At 35.1% G+C, this 24,798-nt stretch overlaps 2 protein-coding genes across 2 annotated transcripts; one reads left to right on the plus strand and one right to left on the minus strand.

Annotated features, from left to right (window-relative positions):
• Nucleotides 1–110: 110 nt before the first annotated feature.
• Nucleotides 111–5,378, minus strand: LOC112568390. The gene is made up of 4 exons (XM_025245684.1): nucleotides 5,085–5,378; nucleotides 4,285–4,410; nucleotides 3,167–3,202; nucleotides 111–1,150 (listed from the first exon to the last, which is right to left on the minus strand). Exons 1-4 carry the CDS (start codon nucleotides 5,230–5,232, stop codon nucleotides 927–929), a joined length of 534 nt encoding a protein of 177 aa, XP_025101469.1. The 5' UTR covers nucleotides 5,233–5,378; the 3' UTR covers nucleotides 111–926.
• Nucleotides 5,379–12,632: 7,254 nt separating this feature from the next.
• On the plus strand, nucleotides 12,633–22,587 carry LOC112568873. The gene is made up of 7 exons (XM_025246387.1): nucleotides 12,633–12,694; nucleotides 14,956–15,345; nucleotides 16,136–16,213; nucleotides 16,464–16,607; nucleotides 18,710–18,725; nucleotides 19,804–19,920; nucleotides 20,431–22,587. Exons 1-7 carry the CDS (start codon nucleotides 12,643–12,645, stop codon nucleotides 20,519–20,521), a joined length of 888 nt encoding a protein of 295 aa, XP_025102172.1. The 5' UTR covers nucleotides 12,633–12,642; the 3' UTR covers nucleotides 20,522–22,587.
• Nucleotides 22,588–24,798: the final 2,211 nt, after the last annotated feature.

Below are 24,798 nucleotides of genomic sequence, written 5' to 3' on the forward strand. Positions count from 1 at the left end.
TTCAGAATATTGTCCGGCAGGTGCGTCTCGACCTTACAACATGCTGATGCAGCCACTCAGCTTCCGCAACAAAAACATATCGACTGCAACTAATTTTCTTATCGCGGTCTTATTCTTTGAGACCAGTTTATTATATTCTCATACATAAATATATATAAATATTCAGGGCGAAGTTCACCGGTCCTAGTGCAGTTTTCATGAGTTACGAAAGTGCACACTACACAAATAAAGGAAAAATACGATCTTTTAAAGTAACTACAATCAAACACTTTCTCTATTCTTTTCCGTCTTGCATTTACACAAATTAATTCACATTTTTAACACTTTGCTTCATTTGAATCTCAAGCACTCTTTTTTCTTTACCTCCGGGTATATATATGTATGTGTTACTTTTTCTGCGTGTGAACAAAAGGCATAGTATGCTATTTTTTATGGAAAAGCTATTATATACAAGTTCTTTGAAAAGAACCTAACCCATTTATTACAAAACGTCTTAGAATGAAATTGCAAAAACTAACAAACGGTCTGACAAATTATTCAAATTAAAACAATACTAGAGTTTTAATGTTTAAACTTTTAAGCATGATGGTAAAATATTCAAATATTTAACTAATTAACAATAACTTCGAGCATAAGCAATCATACAAAAGTAAAAAATTGTTGATAGTTTAAAGTTCTAGTCATTGCATTCCCCCCAGCAGATTATTTCATAGTAAGAGAATATTAAAAAAAAATTACAGTCGCTGATTTTAAACTATGTTAATTAATTGAAGTACTCTTTAAAAAGCATAAATAATATTTCACAAGAAGTGGTCTTTCATTTTCAAATCTTTTCAGAAAGGCGTCTTGAAATCCCTTACATTCATACTCGTATTGTGTGGATTACGCTGAGCTCATTTTCAAGTACAATATTTTTAATTTCTTTGTCAAGACTGAATTTGGGTATGAATCGCCTTCACTGTGCTGTACTCTGTGGGTTCGTGCTTCGGGGCTCGATTTTGCTTTCTGTTGTTAAAGTTGAGTGACACATAGGTCAGGCCATCCTGGTTTGTCCATCTGCCCTTATCCACTGCGCTACCAGGAGTCGGAGTGGGTGGGGATGAAGTCCACCATCCGTGCCCCAAACCTCGTACACTCAAAGGCACTGCAACTGATTTAGTAATTTCATCCAAGCAACCTCAAATATCTAGTATCCTATCTAAATTTGACTAAGACTGAGATGCATAAAACTACCGAAACACTAGTAAGAGAATTGCAATTTCAAACTTGTTTATAACGTTGATGGAAAATGAAAATGTTAGATAATATTGAAGAAAACGTGGCAGAAAGTACAGATATAAAAACATTTTGTAGTGAATTAATAATAATAATTAATACTTATTCTGGTATGTGCTAACCATTTACATCAAATAGATGTAATTATTGTGATCTGAAAAAAACTTGTTTTAACATAATTATAACATTCAATTCTACTAAACATTTGTTAACTTCTTTTACATTTACCTGAGATATTGCTTTTTAAAGACACAAACCATACTTCTGGTGTCCGTTGCTTTGACCTGGATATTTTCTCTTAAATTCAAAATGATGACAAATGTAATCTTTATGATATCAAAATAAAAGCGAGTAAACCTAGTTTTTAAGATTTAAAAGGAGTAAGAAGTGAAAAAATTAAAATATTTAGACCTGAATTTGTTCAATTAGTCTTTGGTATTATCCATAAATCATCAGAGCATCAACACGAGAGGAAACAATTTCCTTACTTTGTCTATATATATATTATTTTAATTATAATATTTATTTAATTGTATACAAGATAAACATACTTTCTTAAGTTTTAGAAAATACATGAGGTATAGCTGATCCGGCAGGAAAACTCGAACGGTAATAATTTTCTACCCAGATTTACAGTGTAACAAAAGCTTTTATCATTTTCTAAATTCATTTAAATTTATAAACACAATTCCAAGCGAAGTAGGAAAAAGCAGATGAAGTATCTAAAGTAGTTCTTGCTTCTGGTAAACAATAGTTCTTTTTTAAAAGTTAAACACAGCCCACGTTTTTTTCTGAGGTGCTGTTAAATATTAGTTTTAAATTTTGTTACTTTATTCTGGTGAGATACAGTATCAAAGTATACCTTGTATTCTTGCTTGCTTACATTTTTGCACAGCACCATGGCACTACGACATACTAAACCACATGTAGAAACTTTCCTGTGTAAACGTGTCATAATTAAAAAGTATAAGCTTCATGCTACTAATCGCCCTTTGGGATATACAATGGTACCATAGAAATGAGGCATGTCAAATTATTTTGAAGAAAGATATTTCGATTAAAATCACTCACAAGTATCACTCCAGATTTACTTTTTTAAAATGCCTCAATGAAATTAAGAATGTGATGATTGTAAAAGTTTAGTCCAGGTGCATTGTTTGAGAAGTTATCAGCGATTATCACTTAGAAGAAGGAAACCAAAGTTTAACTTACGACCAGTGGTCGTCTCATGATTGATGAATATGGTGAATTATGTTTGTCTTGTCCCTCTTGGTTACCTCCAAGTGTTGAGAACTGACAAAGGATTCATTTTCTGACTAGAAACTTTCAACTTCAGAGTCAGAATCCATCTTTTCTCAGATCTCAGACACCCACGTCGACGCGCAGTCATGATGAAAGAGCAGAATCTTTCTCTTCGTTTTATAAATGCTTTCAATTTATTTTACTTCAGTTTTACACTTATTTTACACTTAACTAAAATTTTAATATTTGTAATTGGTAAAACAAATTTTACCCTAAAGTTTTAAAATAAACTGAGCAAAATTGAACAGTGAGCGGGACTGAGAAATATTTCTATTCAATCTAAGTTCAAGAACTGTGCAAAGTTTTTACAGGTTGAAGTCTGCCTGGCCTGTTTTGTTACAATATTACAAAACGACCAAACACAAACACATTGACGATAGACCAAACTCACAACATTTTTAAACTGCGACTCTAGTTCAAACGAAAACAACTTTGACCATGGTGTGCACCTCTAGTAAGTTTAGACCATGTCAGCAGGAAGCAAACAGGAACTTACTTAAACTAAGGTTATTTTGTAAAGAAGAAATCACATAAAGTCACAGTTTCGCTGTCTAGTAAATGTATATTTTACACAATATTAAGTCTATACCTGTGTCGCTGGAGCTGAAGTCAGAGCTCGTGTCGTCTGCACATGAAAAAAAGGACAATGACAAGCGCAGAGCCAGCTAGGATCGCAAGATAAGAAACAGCATTTATAAATAAAAAAATACACGGCAAAGTTTTGACAAATGTTAAATCCCTTAGCCATACATATTTTGCAATATCCAAAAACACAATACAAAAAGAAAGTCTAATCGAAGGATGAAAACGGATTAACAAAAGACAAGAAGTAACATCTCTGAATATAAAAGAAAATAATAAATATATATATATGCTGACAAGAAAAAAATTAGCAGGTTCATTAAAGTAGAAATGTTATAAATAAATGTTACAATCTCTGAAATAAATGAGTGAATAACTGCTTTCTGAAATCTTGATATTTTCAGGAATAAACACGAGTTCTGAAGGAAAATAGTTTTATCTATAAAGGGAAAGGGGTCTATAGCCTCGATACCGCAGGTTCAGTGAATGTAGTTCACCTAGTCTAGGGCACGGTATATGGGAGCCTAGCCCAGGTGGATTAAACTATATTGTGGCGGAAATGCACAAGTGGACTGGGGTGGCTTATGGAGATTGAAGTCGACCGCAGTGTTCGACAATTCTGACATTTGAGGGTCAGTAGAAACTAAGTTCTTACAGAAACTACCGATACGGCAAAATATGAACTTTATGGAGATGTATGAAGAGAAATTCTTTTCACAGGCCAGTTGAAAGAAACAAAGAAAACAGAAATAAATAAAGAAAGAAAGAATAAAAGATAGAAAGAACAAAAAGATAGAAAGAACAAACGACCCACGAACAAACATTAAAATCAATAGGTGAATGCCATGATATAATAAAGTAACGAACAGCAAAAGACTTAATACGTGAGAACATATCTTGATAATTTATGAATGATGGTGCACATATCTCAAGTGAACGAGGAAGTTTGAGTTCTGTCATTTAGCAGAGCACAGTAATCCGTGAATCTCTGTTGGCCCTTAATCTATCGATATTTCTCTCTCCCTTTTCAAACAATCTTTAGCAATTATTCTATACAGAAAACTTCTGCTGACATTTTTTTTGGTTGTGTGTGTAAATACATGCTGTCAAAATTCTCTAACAAACCTTTTGCATATCGTCTTCGTCTAATGATGGCGATCAAAACAGCTGCTACGATGACAACAACAACGGCAGCAATAACTCCACCAGAAACAGCGGCATAATTGCGCCTTTGGTCATTTGCAGCGTGAGCTGTTTGGGAAAGACACAAGAGAAATTTGTGTTTGATCTACTTTTTCAGATGTTAATTAGTTTGGGAAAAGCATATTTCAGAGCAGGACTGGTAAATTAGGAACGTTTAAAAGTGCAGTAACTTTTTGTAGCTTTATAAAGCTAGCTGGGCAAAGTTTTTTGTGATAGAGAAACATGAGAAAAAAACCATCACAAAATCACTGAAAATTGGTGTATTTCATATGCAGTTTACATGTGTACAAATTACACTGCTTCCAGTTTAGGTGACACTTTTCTTGTGACTTTTTCTCTCTTAAGCATACTTAAAGAACTGACTTAGTGAAGACGTTGTAACGGCTCACTGTAACAAGACGAACGTACACTTTGCATACTCAAGGCGTATCACACACACATACAATACAACTCTCGACGAGACCCCCCCCCCCCCCAGATGACGATGAGGATGAAGAGATTTCTAAGTGAATTGAATAGGAGAGGTAATAAGTTCAGAGAAATGTCACTGAGAGAGTTATAAAGAAGATGACGGAGGAAGGCCGTTGTTTTACCGCTCACTCGGCCATTTTTTCTTGTATATAACGTCATTTTCTGCTTCAAATGAATCACACAAGACGCCAGACCAAGACACCATTCACACACGAGACAATGCGAGACCTTCCGCAACTCATTGCACTCACCAACAGTGAAGTTTTCATTGCCAACCTCATTGATGACTTGAATCTTGTACTTGCCATTCCCTAACTGGGATGGAAAGTTCAAGACCACCAGACTACACCTGTACAGGTAACGGCGCCGTGTGAAGGTTTCACAGGTGATATTAGCCATCAAACCTTCAATCTTCTCATACGCAGCTTCAATAAACCACACGTTACACTGATGTGGGGCAGGGAAGGCGATGACCTCAAAGGTTATCACAACTCGATTGCCTTTATTATTCACTGCGTCAAGATTCTTGAGCAAAAGATTTCTCGGAGTGCCTGTAACAGACACAGCATGAGATCACGCGCACACACACACACATATTTATATATAGAGAGAGATATTCACGCACTTGTTTCAGAACCTTGAAGCGTTTTTGTAATGACTCGTTGATCTTACTGTTGACATAAAGGTTGAGGCTGACTGATGCCTTGTTTCCGCAACTATACACCGCCGTGTCTTCACAGCGAGCGATGAAGGTGTAGTTGGAAAGAGTCGACTGTGTCCAGACTATAGAGTCGTTGTCGTGGTTATAGATGTACATCTGAGTTGGGGACTGGTCATAGGATATGCACGTGAAGTGCACATGGTCGCCCTCCATTACTGTTGTATTTTCGCTTCCACCATTTATTAAGAAACACGTTGTGTAGGCGACGTCTGTAATACAGTAATCAAACGTGAGAATAGAAATGTTTCCAGCACTGAAGTTGAGAGTTATTAACCTTTTATAACAATTATTTGTTTTTCCTACCTTTCAGCTTTACGGAGTAGTTCCATCCTCCTGGGGAGACAGAGACAAAAACACCATAGCATTCTTCCTCAGGTAAAAGTGTTGTGTTAAACTGACAGAAACCTGACACCTTCACCTCGCTCTTTGAAATGCTCTCGTTGGTCGGTGAGGTCACCATGTCCACTGTTTCCAGACTTTTATTCTTTAATAGATAAAATAAAGATGTAGATTGATTATGTTCGCCAGATTTTGTTTTATAAAATGAAGCGTCAAATAAATCAGTTTGACCGATAAGAAAAGTTATTTTTAGAAAATTAAACATCAAATAAAGCTGCAGAGTTACAAGTTACAAGTTATTTTTAGAAAATTAAACATCAAATAAAGCTGCAGAGTTAAATTTACAGCATCTAATATTACAAAGTTAACGTATACGTATTGTTAATGGTCATTAAGATTATGAACGTGAAAATGGAAAGGGTTTCTGCTTCTAATCATTTGCATTTAATGTGCATTTGCAGAAAAAAATCGTCCTCAATTATAAAGGGAAAATATTTCACAAATGCGCCTCATAATTCTAGGAGTATTTTATGTGTTTCAACAAAAAGTAGACAAAGGAAATTTGTTTCCGTTAACGAACCTGTAGATAGTGGTGCTCTCTACATTTAGGCTCATATTAGGACCTTTGATATTACAAGAGCTATAAATACATCAGGTTGCATTATTTTTTTAAGTGAAATTGTATTACAGTGTGTCACAATAGCCTTATTTCCAGGTGACTTAAGTCACAAAATCAAATTTCTGCACTTCAGATCAGATACATTAATGTATATTCGATTATAAACGAGAAAGTATTAGAATAACTACATAATATTAGGATCAGTCACTCTTGTCTAAAAGATGTTGGTTCTTACCAGGTGTTTTCGTGAATACAATTGACACCTGTAGATTCCCCGTGAGGAGTAAACACTTCCGATCCCACAGGACACATATACAGTCCCTGAGGTAGCAACTCCTTCACATGACACATTTTCTGATGGATCTAAACAGAACATGGCACTAATAAATTAAAATATGTCAAGTAGAACACTTGTTTTTGCAATTGTAAACACAGCATTTTTGTCACAAAGGCAGCAGAATTTTTTTTGGTTTTGATTTCTTTCTTTCTACCAATTTATCTCTCTATATGTCCAGCTATAGCTCTTTCTGTCTCCATCACATATGTTGCAAAGATGTTGCTTTGGGACATATCCGAACAACATAGAAAGGAAAAATTCCCTATAACGACCGTACTTTCCTAGCCTTTATGATTACAGCCTGCATTTTATGATCCTTAGTTATAACCTCAAAGCCCTTTAAAAAAAGGTTATTACTTTGCGTTAAAAATCCATTATTTTAAGCGTAATTGTTTCTGTATACAATATTGCCCTTCACTTGTCCATTCCTTACATGCGTTTCTCTATAATATCTTCCATTCAAAATTATTATTAACAATTCTAAATGGAGTTGTCCTTTCTGAAATTATTATATAATTGGTATGATTTGTATAAAACTTTATCTTTTTTACGTTTGTAACTTATTACAGACTCCTATCATCTAAGAAAGAGCATACAAACCGAATACGAACTAGTTTTTCCAATGTTAAAACGTGATTTAAAGCAACTAGAAGCGCTCATACAAGGGACATTTACAAGCTCTGACACAGAGATTACATATTAGTTGATAACTACAGATTATTTGCGTGTATAAGCTCAAATGAGGATGAGGATAGACTACCCACACAAATAACAAGACTCAGATATTACTTTAAAATAAGATGCAAAGAAAGTTAAATAAATAGAAGCACAACTCACACACGTAGTTCAGTCCACATCGAGCTATTCGCTCACTGTGTGTGTAATTCACATAAACACACTCCAGGGCACTACTGACAACAAGGACATTCTTATGTATCTCCGTGTTGTTCTCCGAGTTGATGGTGAGTCTTTTAGTGTGGGCATCTGTTATATTTGCTGAAAAAGTTTCTTTTAAAGCTTTTGTAGTACAACCTTCTTTTGTACAATTTGCTAGATGATGAGATGTATTAGAACCATTGTAAACCACGTGTAGTCTCCATTCCATTACTCCCTCACTCTCGCAGACGACAGAAGTGTTTTGACCAGCCGTTAGCTCCACGACGCTGTCATTGCTGCAGAGTTTTACATCTGTCAAATTTCACGATAAATTTAATTTTTTGCCGCTAGTTTTATTAGTTTGTGATCCCTATAGATATAGAAAAAACAGCATTGTTTACACCACAGGGTACATTTAGACATCCTGCTACAGCATGACTGCTTCAGACGTTTACCCACAAACATACTTGAAAGGCTCTCCTTCTATCACTCGCCCTCACACACACAAATTTACACTTAATCATGAGCACGTTTATACATGACTGAGACGTCTCTTTACTTAATGCGGGCAGTCCAAATGAAGTCCAAATGAGACCATTAATCATTTTATAGTCAATCCTAAGTCACTTCTTTGTTTTCAAATATCTGGATATAGTACATTACAATATACTAAAACTAAAAATCTTAGCAAATAAACTATTCCGTTCAAGAGATGCAAGCCTTTTAATAAGGCTTAACTTTAGACGATGTCTTCGTGTTTCATGACGTTCCAGAATAGTATGACTGGCAACGTCTCATGAGCATCAGCCCAATACCTTTCTTAAATTTAATGCAGTTTTACGAAACATTTACTTTTTATTCAGCTAAAATCAGCATTGAGAATCAATTCATTCTTGTCTCTAGTTGTCAATACAACCCAACATATGACCTCTCACCTGTGGCGGTTGATAGACAAAGCACACACAGGACTATACTTGCAATCCATACTGGTGGGCTTACGTAGGTAGGCATGTCCCACACATATATACTCTCACGAATGGCAGCCTCAAAACTGAACCTACTGCATTCTACGTTTGTACCACCTTAGTCAAGTATACCACCTTAGTGTAGCCTTAGGAGTACAAATATTTCATGTGCGCCATCACGATATCCTGCTGTATGTTTAGAAAGTTTTCTATGTTTCACAGATTACTAGTCCTCCATCACCTCCAATCAAATTCTTTCTTTAAAAGACTATGTTTGAAGTCTTAGTGATAATTATGCAATAGATAAGTACATGCGCATTTTGCTGAGTGTTCAACTTTACCAGACTAACCAGACATTTCCGTATTACAAATTAGCCCTCAATTTGATGAATGACATATGACATGCAGCTGTGAATGTTTATATTGCCGTGTAGCGGGGATTTAGTTCACATAAAGTAGCAGGGTAGGGATGTTTGAAACACGGATGCAATCGTTCCTGGTGACAAGAGGCAACTTCATGGTCCCCTAGGAGACAAGGTTTACTTCTCGATATCACCTCAGTTTATACTTCCTGGTTCTATGTCATTTTCTCTGACAAGTCTCTTCTGTATTTATCTGTAACGTTGTGTATTTCAAAGTGAATGTCTGTTCATCTTTGGATGTATACTTATGGGTATCATTGTGTTTGTAGGTGACGTTTCGCGCATGTCATCACACGCGATATGTATATATACATATTTAATCCGTACGAATGAGTATTTACAAATGTGAAGCTTATATAGAAAATAATTACAAACATTCAAAATTCGCAGCTTTTATAAAACTTTATGCCTAAAGATCTTATAAAACCAGTCTACCTTGCATTATGCAAACACATTCATTAATAAAAATATCACAAAACATTGAAAAAGTCTCCTTGTAATAGTACCATATACCATTTTCGAAACCAAATAACATTCAACTAATTAAACAAAGTCTACTTTTCTGATCACATGATTGATCTACATACAAATGATCGCGGGATGATAACATTGACGACATCGCGAAAACTACTTTAACTTTAGAGAACCTCATATACGTCTCCGGCGATATGTCGGGGTGGGAGCGACAATCCGCTTTTTGCACAAACTAGTTCCGAGACTTCTGGTGCACGTGAGAATGTGAGTGAAACAGCAAGATGTCAGGACCATCCTGCTTCCACTTTCATACAGCTGAGCATTTGCAGGTGCCGGAAAGAAGAGAGTTTACCCTACCTACGGTGTTTTAACCTGAGCGACATCCTCTACCCCATTAAGAGAATAGAATCGTGAGAAAGTCGGGATCTGAGATTATCAATTGTAAAACCTGTGAACTAAATTAATGCTTGTCTGATACCGTACCTGCTCTTAAGAATATAAGCATCACCCAAAGTATGTTTCTAAGGTTAAATTTAAATTCTGTTTGTGCAGACTTCATTGGCAATCAGAGGTTTCTTGTCTGTCTTAATGTTACTACTTACAGATCTTAGACACATTTTCCACTTAAAGGAAGATATTACCATTGCCTGTGCTATTACTGATATTCACGTGGTGACTGAACTTAAAGTTTTGAAAACATTTCATAAATACCACTTGAAAACCGTACCTGTAACAAGGTGCCACATGCGGACAAAGAAAAACATGTCCAAGATCGGAATTCAAGCATCCAGTTCCTAATATTTTTCACATGCGATTTTAGCCTTTGCTTTATGGGGCAGCTCTAAAATGTTGACTTGGATGTGTGAAAGAAATAAAATTAAACACACAGATTACAGATAGAATGCTATAAGTATCATTGGGTGATGGGGTGAAGTATTGACGATAGTAATGTTGTTTTAATATAATGGTAATCTTTATCATTCTAAAATATGTTGGAATGTACTTTACTTAAAAAAATTACTGTAACAATTTCTCAAAAAAATAACTTTTGGTCAACCAGATGTTTTCAATCTAGTCTAAAGAATAACACTTGTAAAATGGGTCTTCACCAGGACACAGTTTTGTTTAACCATCAACATGCTTGCTTTATTAAAATGTTCTCACGGTTTCTTCTGCTTCTGGCTGAAATCAGTTCACCAGGAAATCAAGGGTTTCATGTCCTTACTGTGAGTTCAAGTTTCCAAAATTTAAAGCAAAATGGCAAATGCGCTTTAGTGTCGTGTCTGGTCTATTTAAGGGTTGCCAAAAGTGTGCTTCGAAAGTGAGCAAATCTCGTAATCCTGGCTAAACATGTGTAACGAAGGCGAGTGACTGCTGTGTCATTAGAGAATCAGGACTGCACTTTGGGGCACTGTAAGATCTCTCGACAAACCATACCGCAATTGTCACTAGTCTTTTTATCGAAACACTCCAATGCATAATCTACTAAGGAACACAGAGAAAATAAAGAAACTGGAAGAGGTAAGACTGGAACGAAGCCAACACTACCAACACGACCACATTCGAGTTTCTAAAAATAAACAGCAGCCTAAAAACTGCAAAAACTTTTTTGATGCGACCGCAAAGTTCAGCATTCGAGAACCTTGCCAGTGGATATATTTGTTCAGTCCAGCATTTCTATCCCACTCCCATCCCGATGCTTATAGTTACCTTTAAATTTCATGAATCTGGAATATTTCTTTTATTTAAATTGCTATCAGATCTTTCATATCATGTTTGGTTTTCTGCAAACCAAATATCCAAATCCAATATAGTGGTCCAGTATACTGTATTGAACTCAAGGGTGGCCTTCCATAAATTCATTTCTTGTGACATATGTTAATTTATGGTTTTATATTATTTATTGATGGGCGTTAATATTTTTAAAGTATGTGAGTGTTTGTGTGCCTCCATGTGTGTATGTGCTTGAGTAATTGTATATGTAATTAAATGTGTCTATGCACTGATATATATATAAACATGTATTTGTGAGCTTACTTTTGTTTGTATATTCTTGTTTGTTTATGAACACATGATTGTAATTATACGCGCTCATATTTGATTATGCATCTCAGTAGGTCTACTAGCATTTCACAAAAAGATATCCACTACATATCAGTTTGATGTCTGATCTACAGTCCCAAAACTTCTTAACGCCCGTGATAGATATGCCATTGACCTATAGGTCATATACTTATTGCCTAGCTATTCACCTGAGACACGAATCCGCCAGGGCAATTAAATACCGCCAGTCAGACGACAGACCCCCCTGAACATTTTACTTTGGTGCAAGTGTCCTCGAGGCCTCCCGTGAGAAACAAATATCAAGCACATTCATACACAACAGTTAAAAATAAAACTATTAAGATATCAATAGATATATAGAATATATATATATCAATAGAACAATTGTTCTTGACTAGCCATAACTATGGACGATAATCTCAAAAGTTAGCTCTACTACTGTAAATCGCTTTTAAGTTTTTTAAAAACACACACACACAAAGTACCTTCATACCACTAAAATCAGAATTTGTTTACTTTGTTGCTAAAATCCGAAGCCATCACCATGGCAGCAAGTTCTCTCCCTTCTCCATGTTTAAAATAAAAACTAAAATGTTTAAATTTGGGCTGCGATTGTAGCATTTTGAGCTTTCAATAGTCGTTTTATTATTATTTTCCTTTTATTATTTAATGAGCAGCATAACAGAATTAAGCATTCTCTACATTTTAAGTATTTACAAAAAAATTAAAAGATGACTGGGGGTGGAGGTAGTGGTTTATGTAACAAGGTATTTGTCTACAAACGTAACGTAGTGTAAAACTGTGTCTTTTTTCATCTACAAACATATTATTCTTCAAAAACTTTAGATATTTATTTATATAAATATATATGCTACAATACCAATAAATTTGAGTCACCTGAATTCGCGCTTCAACAACTACGATCTACGTTTTGGGGAAAACCCGAAGTAAATTTAAATTCTACTAATACAGCTTTCAAAAATCATTCAAAGATGGAGGCTTTTCTTATCTTGATATTTATTTTCTCTCATCTTACATGTTCAGGTTGGATTTGTCTTTCACATATACATTGAAACAGAGTTAATATGTACTTGTCTTTCACACAAGGGGACCGAAAGTTGGATGTAAACTGCTATAAAACAATTATTTTAGCTAAATTAAAACTGATTACTGCTGCATTTGTTTTCCCTCCGATGAATACAAGCAGTAGTCCGTATTACTCATGTCGTTTTCAGAAATAAATTCTTTTGTAGAAACAAAATTGCATCTTTCATATAAGACCTGTCACAAAACAAATTCAACTAAACTGTTCAAAGAGAGAACGTTTGCTTCAAGGTAGATAAGAAAAAGCTTTCAAGTTTTATCCAAACAATACTATCTGAAGTTATTTTACAAAAAGTAAGAAAGTATATGACATTACATTTCCTGGTTAAGTCTGTTAGTATTTTGTATAGTATACTAAAGTGGAATGATTATGCACTTTGAGTTAAGCTATAGCATAGTTTTAGGACAAAATGTTTAATACCCTTCTCATATTATGTGCAGCATGCTAATACTAGCAGTTTATTTATCAGTTGTCTTTGCTGGAGATTTCTATCTTCATATTGTGTGTGTGTTGCTGTATCTGCACTGTAGTGATATCTAACACTTCAGTGGCATTGTGCTGATTATATCTATTGAATACAACTCCTGACTTAGTGATCTGATACTGCATTAATCTTGAGTGCACCAGATTGGCAGCTACAAACTGTAACTGGCAGTTTGCCTGAAAACGTTCAACAGGCCTTTAAAAAATAACAGCTAGGTTTATGAGTTGTCACTTTGAATAGACTGCACTTATCTAGACAGCATACTGATATGTAGTCTTGTATGGTATGCCAACTCCACACTTACAGCAGACACCCCCTTAAGGCCTTCTCCAGTTAACATTTAATTTCTTTATGCAGATAACTATAAGCACTATCTAGCTTACAAAACTGCTTATTTCACTTAACCAACAAAGTCTTCCCTACCAGAGTAGATTTTATTTAGGTTATTGCTTAATTTTTGTTTCCTACATTTATAGTAATTGTGGAGAAAGATTATTTCTTATTTTAGACAAGATAAGAACTATTTTGTTAAAAATTACAATAACTGTATGTAGATATAATATATGCATTTTCATACTAATTGTAGTGTTTACATTTGAGCTCTTACAGAATACACCTGCATTGTTAAAACCATTTATAACTGATTTTGAGTGGATGGATGTAAAAAAGATGATTTGTGTGTTTGCTTTTCACAGAGCTTTTTGTTGTTGTTTGATTGCAAGCATTTTTATTCCCTACATATTATCAAGGAGAAGAAACCATGAAAGACAAATCTTATAGGTATTATGGTTGGTTATTTTTACCTTCGGCTGTGTTCACAATTTAGGCTATACCACAATGATCACTGGCACTCTGCCAAAAGTAATCCTTAAACTTATAGATCAGTATAGGTGTTTATCTTTTTTTCCATAGATGAGAGAATGGAAGACACAATATTTCTTGGTTTAATGTTCTGTGCATGTGATAGTTTAATCATAAGCATTTTAATTGGCTACACATTTAGCTTTTGTCAGGTGTTATCATTCTGCACACTTGAAACTCTTCGTCTTCAGGCAAGGAAATAGCACACTTGAATACTTATGTTGAAAATCATAGACAAGATTTAAGTAGTCTCTTGAGTGCAAACGTTCATTGATTTCTCTCACTTATAAGAAAAAATATTTATGATACATAAGTACTCTTTATCAGACAGTTATTTTTGTATTTGAACCTAGGGTGACACATTACTTTATAATTTATTGACAAAGCTTAGGCAGTGTATATTCATTGAGCAAATTTTATTGGGGATTTCTTATTGCTTTGGGGGGACTCCTTAATAGTAAAGTTGACTCTGAAAAAACAGCTGATTGCTTTTTAAGGCCTGCTTGACCTGTGGCTGGAGAGCTTCCCTACCACCCCACCAGTCACCCATCAGAAATGGGTGCCTGTATTCTATATACAGTGTCCTATACAGTGAACAACTTGCACTCACTACTGCTACTGGGCTATGGGACATTTTTTACTCCCATACTCAACAAAAAGCATGTCAGTGAGTGCAGTTACATAGTCATGTTTCAATCAAAATATAAATCACCAAAAAATGTAGGAAGTAGAATTTAGTACTAGTAATTTTTTAAAAAAACAACAAAAAATTGGGGGAGTATTATTTAATTTTATTGGTGTTCTAAATCCTATGTATTTGTCTGTGTGTGTGAGTGTTATTTTTTACTGTTACAGATGCATCATTTGCTGTTGACTTACAATGTCCAGAACGATTTCAAAATGGAGAAAATATTGTTACCTGCACAATCAATTCAACTGCAGTTCGAGAAGCGGAATGCTTATCAGTATCAGAGTCTGTTACCTTTGATCGTACTATTGATTTACAGACAACTGCTGTGTGTATGTACACATATGACCCAAATCAGAAATGCATGCCTTCAACTCAGAACAGTCCAGGAAGCTGTTGGTGTAACAGCTCTAACAATGATATCTTCACCTACACCTTTTCCTACCTGGCTGACAGCAAACGTGATCAAGGGGGACAGCTTGAATGCAAAATTTGCATTTTTCCAGAAAAAAACTTTAATCTAAATGTTAGCAAAAGCTGCAGAAGTATGAACTTTGGTAAGTAATTTAGGGAAAAGTAAACTGTGCGCTCCACATCCTCAAATTCTACACATCTCTTAAGTTCAATACATTATGTTACAAGCAGATGATGTAATAAGCACATAGATTTGTAGTTTTAGTCTTCAGAGTGCTGAGGTCAACATTTAAATAAAAATTTCACTTTCATATTTCTGTTAGCGTTTTAATTCTTCAAAATAAAAACTAATCATATTTTTTTTTGGTTTATATGTTATAATAATTTCATGCTATATGTACATTTCAACAATAGACGTTTATGTTGAAAGCTATATAAATAGCCGACAGATTATATATTTAGTATCTATATTCTTGAAACGTGTAGCTATTTTAAACTTTAGATTTAAACTTTTCATCCTAGAGATAGACCTAGTTATGATTTTTCTGTCTACTTTTATATGTTTTTCTCTATTACCAAGGCTGTAATAAACGCAATCATTATCAAAACAAGCCAACAAATTGCCAGTTTTACCCAATGCCCACAAGTCTTCCTCTAGAATGCTTCAAAGCATTGTTAATGTCAGTTTGTCAACAGGTGTTTTCTCATCTTTATATTATCAATATCAGCATTCCTTTTCTACATTTGCTGCTCTGAAATGCTGGCTTCAGCTCTTTTCCTTGACTTCCATATCCATTTTAACATGAAATAGCTAATGTGGTCAGTTAACAGCAAAAGCTTAGCTACAATTGAGTAAGTCTTCTGGTTTGCAATATGAATGACATCCAACACATTACTGTCTAAATAAGTTTTAACTTTTTCTGTTGTTTTCAGATGAACATAAAGTACCTATACCTCCTGATAGTAAACAGCCTAATAGTTCAGTTGTTGGAGACCATACCAATGAAAAAGGTATGTGTGGCTTCAATCATAATAATAGTCTCTTTCATACAGTGGAATCAACATGGTTGATTATGTGATTACTATAACAGCTGCATGCAAGTGTATAAATGTATTTATGCATCTGTGTGGGTGGAGGGGGAAGAAAGGAGGGTAGAATGCATTGCCTATATATTTGTGTCTGACAAATAGAGCCTGAAGAAAGGCAGACACAAAACCATAATTAGTCCTAAATAATTCTTTATGTTTTTGTTCATTTCAGCTGGTAAAGATCCAAAATCTGATGGTAGTGATGATCCTAATAATCCTGCAGTAATTGGAGGAATAATTGGAGGAGTAGTCATACTAATAATAGCTGTAATTCTTTTATTTTTATATTACAAGAAATGTTGGAAGAGGTCTCGATGTAAGTACATCTTTTTTCATCATGTTTACAAACTTCTTAGCTGCTGTCATTTTATTTGTTGTACTTCCAGAAGTTCAGACTAAATCTACTTAAAATATACTAATAAACGTGGGATTTGTATAGTGCATAATCACACTCTTAAAGGAGTGCTTACTACAAGTAGGACACATGGACAGAACACTAAAGATAGAAAGAGAAACAACTTTGGAGACATAATAAAAGACAAAGAAAGCACAAAAGGGGAATCAGGAAACAAGCAGTAAGGAAGGAAAGTGTCATAAATCTGCAGAGGAAGATGAGCAGGCAGACTATTCAATTGACAATTGTGTTGATTGGTGCTATAGGAGTAATGTTTGTGGAACAGTCTTGTTATTAGTGCATGTTGAAAGAATTCCATGGTCGATATAAAAGGGGCGAGAGTTCCGCTGTTTTGCAGCACAGCAACTAAAAATCTAGTGACCATAATGGACCATATGTCATATATGTGACCATATATCTATCAAAGAAATAACAGCCCTTTGAGAATATTCACAGTATGTGATATTTATGATGACAAGAAATTTATAAAAATATTGTTCAAAAGTTTAACGAAATATTTAATAATAAAAATATTCAAATGTTTAATGACCACATCTAATTTTTATAAGTTTCACTAGTTAGCCTTCCCTATCATATGGCTGTGACAGGCTTTTAGATCATCAACAGCAATGCCATGTTTAAAACATTACAAATGCCATATCATTAAAAAAAAAGTATCAAAACTTTTGATTTTCAAAGAAATAAGCAGCTGTATGGCTGCATCCTACAAATAAAATTACTTCATCTACAGAAAACAGTAACACTTAGATGTGGAAAAACATTTATGCCTTAATTAACCCATTCTAAGTCTTTTGCATCATCTGTTAACAATCTTGACTTCATTGTCACTGCTGACATAGACCTTGACAAGCAAGTTGCAGTTTTCTGTTCCTCTGCATACTACAACTACAAGCTCCATAAGATTAGTGACATTCACTAGATTCTGTCTCAATAAACTGTCTCTGCATTTGTTGTATCAAAGCTTGATTTTTGTTCTCAGGCTGTCATGCGTATCACCTTCAAAAACTTTGTTGCATATCTGGTGCTCAAAGCAGAAAAAAGCATGTTTTTTCTGTGAGCATCATCTATAAACACAGTCAACTATTAACCTCCTTTCTCTCCACCCCTTTCCCCCTACCATAATGTCTCTTGATTAGTCTGTCCTGTCAATGTCCCTTTGTTTATTACTTTTTAGCTAACTTTTCTGACATACCCTCTGTTAGCTCCGTCTTAATTGTCTTCTTTTATCCTTATTGTTTCCCACATTTCTTTTCCTTTATAAACTTCAGATTAACTTAGTTTTTATATCAAGAGCAGAGTAAATGTTCATATACAAGCATGATTCTGTGCAATGCAAACTACACATTTATTTATTGTTTTTATTATCAGTTTCACTTATCACCCCAATACTATCACATACATATTGATGGCTGGGATTGATTGACTTTCCTGTCATCAACACTGCTATGTTAAAAAGTGTGCAACTGCCTTTGTCACAAAGGCTTCATCTACACTTTCCCAAAAATAATATAAATAATATAAATAATATAAATAATATAAAGTGAACCACATAACTTGCTGCATCCAACAAATAAAATTACTTAATATCAAACATTTACAGGAAAAACATTGTAGCTGGCATTGAGTGCCTTAACTAAACTTCACTAAGCATACCGTTTATTAAACCATGGACGTATGTAGGAGATAAGATGTTTGTGATTAAACACTATAAACATTATATTACACCACCCAAACCTTAATCAGCCTCTCAAATTTGCACTGAATGGTTTGTGTATGATGCCAAGAAAAATGACATTTCTGTTAGGGATTAGTGAATAATGACAATGATTCTTCAAACAGATATTGTAATTGTGATGTGATGAAAGTATATTGTACTTGCAAAAAGTAAAATATGTAAATACAGATTTAACATAAGTCAAAGATATGTATGTAGTTAGATATCAATAAAAATTACAAACAGGTCTCAATTCTAAAATTTACCGTGTTTCTTCTCTCCTTTGCAGCTTCCAGCAAAAATGAGTATGTACTTTTTTCCCTCTTTACTTCCAACTTCTTTGTGTGTGTATGTGTGTGTGTGGTAGTGTGTGAGAATGCATTGCATGTGTGAGTGTGTATGTTGATTATAGCAAAGAAAAATTAAAAGCAGTGACAAATGTGCATGGGATGTTAATATTTGGACATAACAGCTACTGCCCTTTTAAGCTTTGCCCAACTATTTGATTTTGCACTATAAGGTGTTCTGATTATCCCCTCTATCTTAAAGAACTGTTTTTCAAACCTTGAGGTGCCACTTTATGCTGACAGTTACACTGTCTCATTAAGCTATAATAAAATGAAATTAAAGTGATTTAAAAAAAATTGCTGACACTTTTAGTTAGTTTTAAGGTAGCTGTTCTTGTGTATCTGTTTCTGGCTTGACATTTTTCCTTGCTTGTACAACAACTTTTAATCAATTATCTACATAAAGTTCACATGTATCATAAAAAAATAAATAACTTCCTGTAGTTGCTATTTTGAAGCTTGCTTGGAAGGAATATTTTAGTGGTATCAATCTTCCATTCCCTTTCCTTATTTTTATTTCATGATCATGTATTTTTTAATAATGAAAGCTTATCCAGAAATCTCAAATGTCATAAAATTTGAGCAGATGCTGCAATTTTCATTTTATAAAATCAAGGGAAGCAACACTTGGATGGAGCAAATCCATGAGTTATTGTTTGTATTGTATTGCCTAATACAGAAATGTTTGCCCATTAAACATCCCTAAACAGCAGTTTTTCTACTGTAAAGTGTAGGCATGAAAATATCATTGCCCTACAGATAAAAGATGATAAATGCTGGTTATCTATCATTACTTCACTATCCATTTCCCAAGAATGTTTTGCATTCTTATTAATTTTATAAATTGGTTATCAAAGAACAGCTGTTCAACATAGGATCTGCATCAATGCATGGATTCATCTCTTATTAGAAACACAGGAGTATACCTATTTGTTTCTGTGGATTTTGGCCATACCCTAACTTTTTGTTGTTATTGATGGTGGTGGTGGTGTATTATTACTTTCTTTCATTATGGGTGTGCTTTTTCCAACAAAAGTTCTGAACAGAAATCCAAAGATGAGAAGGAACTGCTAACCTTTAAAGAAAAGAATGCCCCAAACCACCTAAATGGCTCAGCGTTAGAGGAAACTGATGACTCAGCTGAAGGTCTTAGGTATGACGCTTTCTAAGCACCATGATATCCTTATTGACCATTTAGTGTCTTATACAATTTCTCTGTTTTTCTGCTTCAATCTAGATCAACCTTTACCAATCGTGTTATCGTGGAGGAATATTTTAAAGAGTTTTAATGCTCCAGAAATTGATGCAGAAATATTTTGTGTTAATTTGCATAATAAGTATTTTTTTTTTGGTTGTGGGATCAACATGTAAATAAATATTCATAATAATAATACACATATTTTTGCTGGTGCCATTGTTGTTTTTGCCATGTTAGGACATTGCGGATACACATTCTAAGAAAAGCTTATCGATAAATATCTTGGAAATGTCTTTTTATTGTGGAACAGTCTTGTTTTGACCCTTAAACTCCAGGCAATTGTTCACCCTGTGGCTCTTTCTTTTTTTTTTTTAGGCCATTTAACTCTTTACACTGGCTTCATATTATTACGTTACTTGCGTTTTTTCCATATTTGTATGTTAATAATGGCTTTTATTTTCACAGGAGTTCTGAATCAAAAGATGAAAAGGAGAGAGATAAAACTATAGAAGGGGCCAAACACCAGCAAAATGGCACAGCATCCATGCATGTGTGACTTGCCTCAAGTTCTCATGACAAAGTAATGCGTCACATTTCTTAAACAACATTATTATTATTGTTCACTAAGTGGCTGAAGAGTGATGACCCTTCACCTAACTGGCTAGAGGTGATGTCTATTCCTCACTTTTCTTATTTTCTTTTATGATTATTATTATTTCTGTTGGAGGGGAGGCTTTTTTTCTGGGGGAGTGGCGTTTTGAGCCACGAATGTCAGGGACGCCGTTTTAGATCACACTTTCACTCACTACACGCACGCGTCCCCTTGCGTGTTCTTTCACTCACATATCACAAAGATTTGTCGTGGGCAACAAAACTTTATAACAATCAACATTAACTAAATATATACAAAGTCCGTAGGTCTTCCACACAGCGACCTGTAACTCCAAACTGTCGTATGTTTTTGAATAATTCGTTAGAGTCTTAGTTACTCACACCCAAAAATGAAACGTCCGGGTAAAATCCTCTCTGCCCCTTGTTCAACAGTTGTGCAGTCTTGCCCACACTTGACTGATATCCACACACACAAACGTTTAGAGGAAACCACATACACGTTCCGATGCTTAATAATAATAAGTGCTGACTCGGCAGACACCTAAACGACGACTCAGAATATATTTGCTGGGATCAACACACCAGATCCACAGCGAGCACCACAAATATATTCCCTGGGATCAACACATGATCCAAAGCGAACACCACGCATAAATCCTCTGGGATAGACACACACAATATCCGAAGCGAACACCACACACACTTTCAGTCCGCCTCTCTTCCCTGCTCACAGCCGTCTGCTTTCTTCCAAATAATTTTCACCTTACGTCCCTCTCAAATTGCGTCATAAAATGACGTCGGGTTCTGACGCTAAACCACGACGCAACCAACACACTCATATATGTAAGGTAAGGGCAATAATCCCTGACTAGCACAGACAGGGGTAACCACCCCCTGTTCCTAACATTTTGATGGTGGCAAAGCACTCTCTCAGTTTACTTTATATTTTGCTGTGCATTGTGCTTACGTCTTTGTAAATTCATAAAGATTTATTTGATGTCTGCCATTAAAAGGTGTTCATTTACCTTTGTGTGAAACGCTTTGAGTCCAGCTGATGCTGGCGGAAGGCTCTTGACAACTGCGCTTATTATTAGCTTATAACTTCTCTCTTTTTCTGCTTCCCTGCATTCTTTTTCCAGAGAAACAATTAAAGTAAGTTTGTATTCTCAAGAAAATCCATGCAACCGATTGGTGGGGTGTTGTATGTTGGGAGGTGTAAACTTTCTCACGCATTCAGTAAGATACAGGACTAGCACCGGAAAGTTTCGCATCCTATATTCCTTGTCAGCATGATCTTGGAATCTTATCATGATCAGTCACTTGTAAATATATAATAATACATATCATTTTTCTGTAAGGAAGTTTGATCTACATACAAAGTATACTTTTTCATTGTGGAATCTATTGTGGATTGTAAGAAAAAGTCACAATTTGATCTGATTTTTTGCTTGTATGTTAATATTGTTGTTTCTTCATCTCAATGAGTTCATCTAAGTTATATGTGTTTCCTTTAGTCTTCAGTGGTTTCAACGCCATCCATGAGCCCTGGTTCTTTATTTAAGCATCCCTAACATCGTGTACAGCCGAATTCTGATTACTTTGAATAAAGCATGTATTAAGGAACTGTATACCAGTGATATGCGGAAATATATTATTTATGTTTGGCCGGCAGGTTATACGAGGTGGGGGGGGGAGGGATGAAGCCCTTTTACCTAAAATACTGTAATGCCCACCAATCTGTTGTTCAAGTTTTTGTTGCGTTTCTTCATTTTTATGCTATTTATCCGCATATATTACTACTCAGTTTTTATATTATTTTTTGGTGCTGATTGTTATAGTTTTACATTGTGAGTATGATGACTAATAATTTGTGATCTGAGCAGTGTCCATTCCGACGAAACTGGGAAATGACTGAATTAGCGGATTGCTTAAAAATTATTGTATATTTGGAGAGGTAAGAATCGCTGTACAGTTCTAAATTTACAACAGTTATATCGGTAAACAATAAACCAGTAGTTTATATACACTAACTCTCCTAACTCAGATGGACATTATAGACGACTGAAAAACTGCTCTAACAGAGGCACCTATGTTACATGTCGGTGCTGGAAAATACTAGAAGGCTGGAATAACTGTGTCATACCATAGAAGAGAGACTAAACTGACCTAGTAACAGAGATTGCACAGCACTGAAAGACTGGCATTTGGCAAGGTAATTTCAATTTGGATTAAAGAAGTAGTCGACATAAATCATAGACCAGAAAATAAGATAGTAAAAAAATATCAAAAATGAAACAATAAGTGTGAGCGAGATTGGACCCTTCAGATTGTGCCTCAATCAGGGGATCCTGTAAGTATACTGCCAATGACTTAATACTAATAGTAGTTAGTTCTAGTGTCTAAATTAAAAGGAGGCTTATTGTTATTATCAAGATCACAATATACGTCTGCATTTAAATTCATCTCACTAACTTGCGAAGACCTTATAGTGTCCATTTGCATTTAGAATATATTTTCCAACTTCCATGATTGCGAGACTATTCTAGAATTGGTTTAAGTAAAATTTTTTGTATCGTTCACTTTCTTTTCATGATATCTTTTTGTTCCCTCACCTTTCTCTTTCTCTCTCATAATTCTTTCTCTGCATATTACATCTGTTGACAGGGCTGGCTGCCTGGCCGTGATATAGCCTTAGTTGCTGGCTTGGCGTATAACACCATATAGCCCTTTTCTCTCATAATTTTATTTATTGTTTATTATTATGTCTCTCGGAAATCATTCTATTCTGTCTTCTGATAATCATGAACCCTACACAAGAAATCCTGTATTCAGGAGCATTAATGCCTGTGGCATACTTTTTATGTTGGATCCGCGTCCGCCACAGAGTGTTCTTGGCGTTTTTTGAATGTCCTAATTTCTGGAAGTTTTCGAGTTTATTGTGATTGTGAAAATAAATTTTCATCACATAGTGACTGTGTTTCTGCAATTTTATTCATGTTGTCTCACGTGTGTGTTTGTATGGCACGTCTTTCCCCTTCTGCCAGTGAACGAGCCCGGGAGTAAAATTCAGGCAGACATTCAGCTGATGGTACAGTATTGAATCAAGCTCGGGCTTAAACCTTCACTGTATCAATGTAAGTTTTTCGAAAAACTGATCAGTTCCAGTTAAATGGCTATGCTTCAGTTAGTTTACTATTATCAGCAAACTCTTCAATTAAGATGCTTGTCCGTGAGCTAGCTTTTTTTTTTTTACAAGATGAAGCAATATCAGAGTACATCTTGTGGCTGGTAAGAGCCGCTGGAAAAGTTCATATACCTTATAATTAAAAATAAAACTAGTGAAAAAGTATTCTCCGGGTATCGTCCTTATGCAAGAAGCTTTATATGTTAGTCTTGTAATTAGCACAGATGAAAAATAAAAATTGTTAGAAATGCAAGGTACACAAAGAAACGTGAGTGACACAATGAACAAAAAGTCTTCCAAAGACCGTGTGGCTACTGACAAATGATACCCGTTATTTATGAGTAATCGGTCAGGTACACAAATTGCCGATGCTGGTTCTGAGCGATTTCAACATTGCACTAACAGCTCACAGATGTAGTACAACTCTCAGGTCCTGCTTGTATTAATATTCAAACAGGGTTGATCGAGGCTTTAACTTATTTCTTAAATTTAATTTTCAACTTTTAGTTTTCTTTTTCTCTTTTTGTATTGCGTGTAGGTGTGGTTTAAATCAGTTATATTTCCGTAAATTAATCTGCCTGTTCTCACCATCCCTACTGCTGCTAGTGTGTCCCAAAGTGATGTCTGATGTCGTTAACAGTATGACAAAGAAGCGACATGATAGCCAGAAATCTTTGCCAGCGCTGTCTGTAATGTCATGATGACTGTGACTTTGGTTCACTCACTGATCTGAAATAATGTAGACAGATTCTGGCTGGTTCTGTTTGAAGCCACCTACCCGCCATATTGAAACTCGTACAACGAAGCTGACTCAGTATTTTGAATGTCCTGCTCTCGTATTGTATTTTTTCGCACACTCTCAGTGCTTCATGCTTTTTATTTTCGTGAAGTGTTTTATTCTGGCTTAGCCTGCTATCCAAGCTGAGAATGTAGGTTTCCATTTGTTTCTGTTCCACGCCAGAATTTATGATATTGGGAGTGGTAACATGGCTGTTCACAACACAGTGTGAGCACGGTCTATCAAGAGGTTTTACAAA

This window comes from Pomacea canaliculata, linkage group LG7, assembly GCF_003073045.1.
Source record: "Pomacea canaliculata isolate SZHN2017 linkage group LG7, ASM307304v1, whole genome shotgun sequence".
NCBI lineage: Eukaryota > Metazoa > Mollusca > Gastropoda > Architaenioglossa > Ampullariidae > Pomacea > Pomacea canaliculata.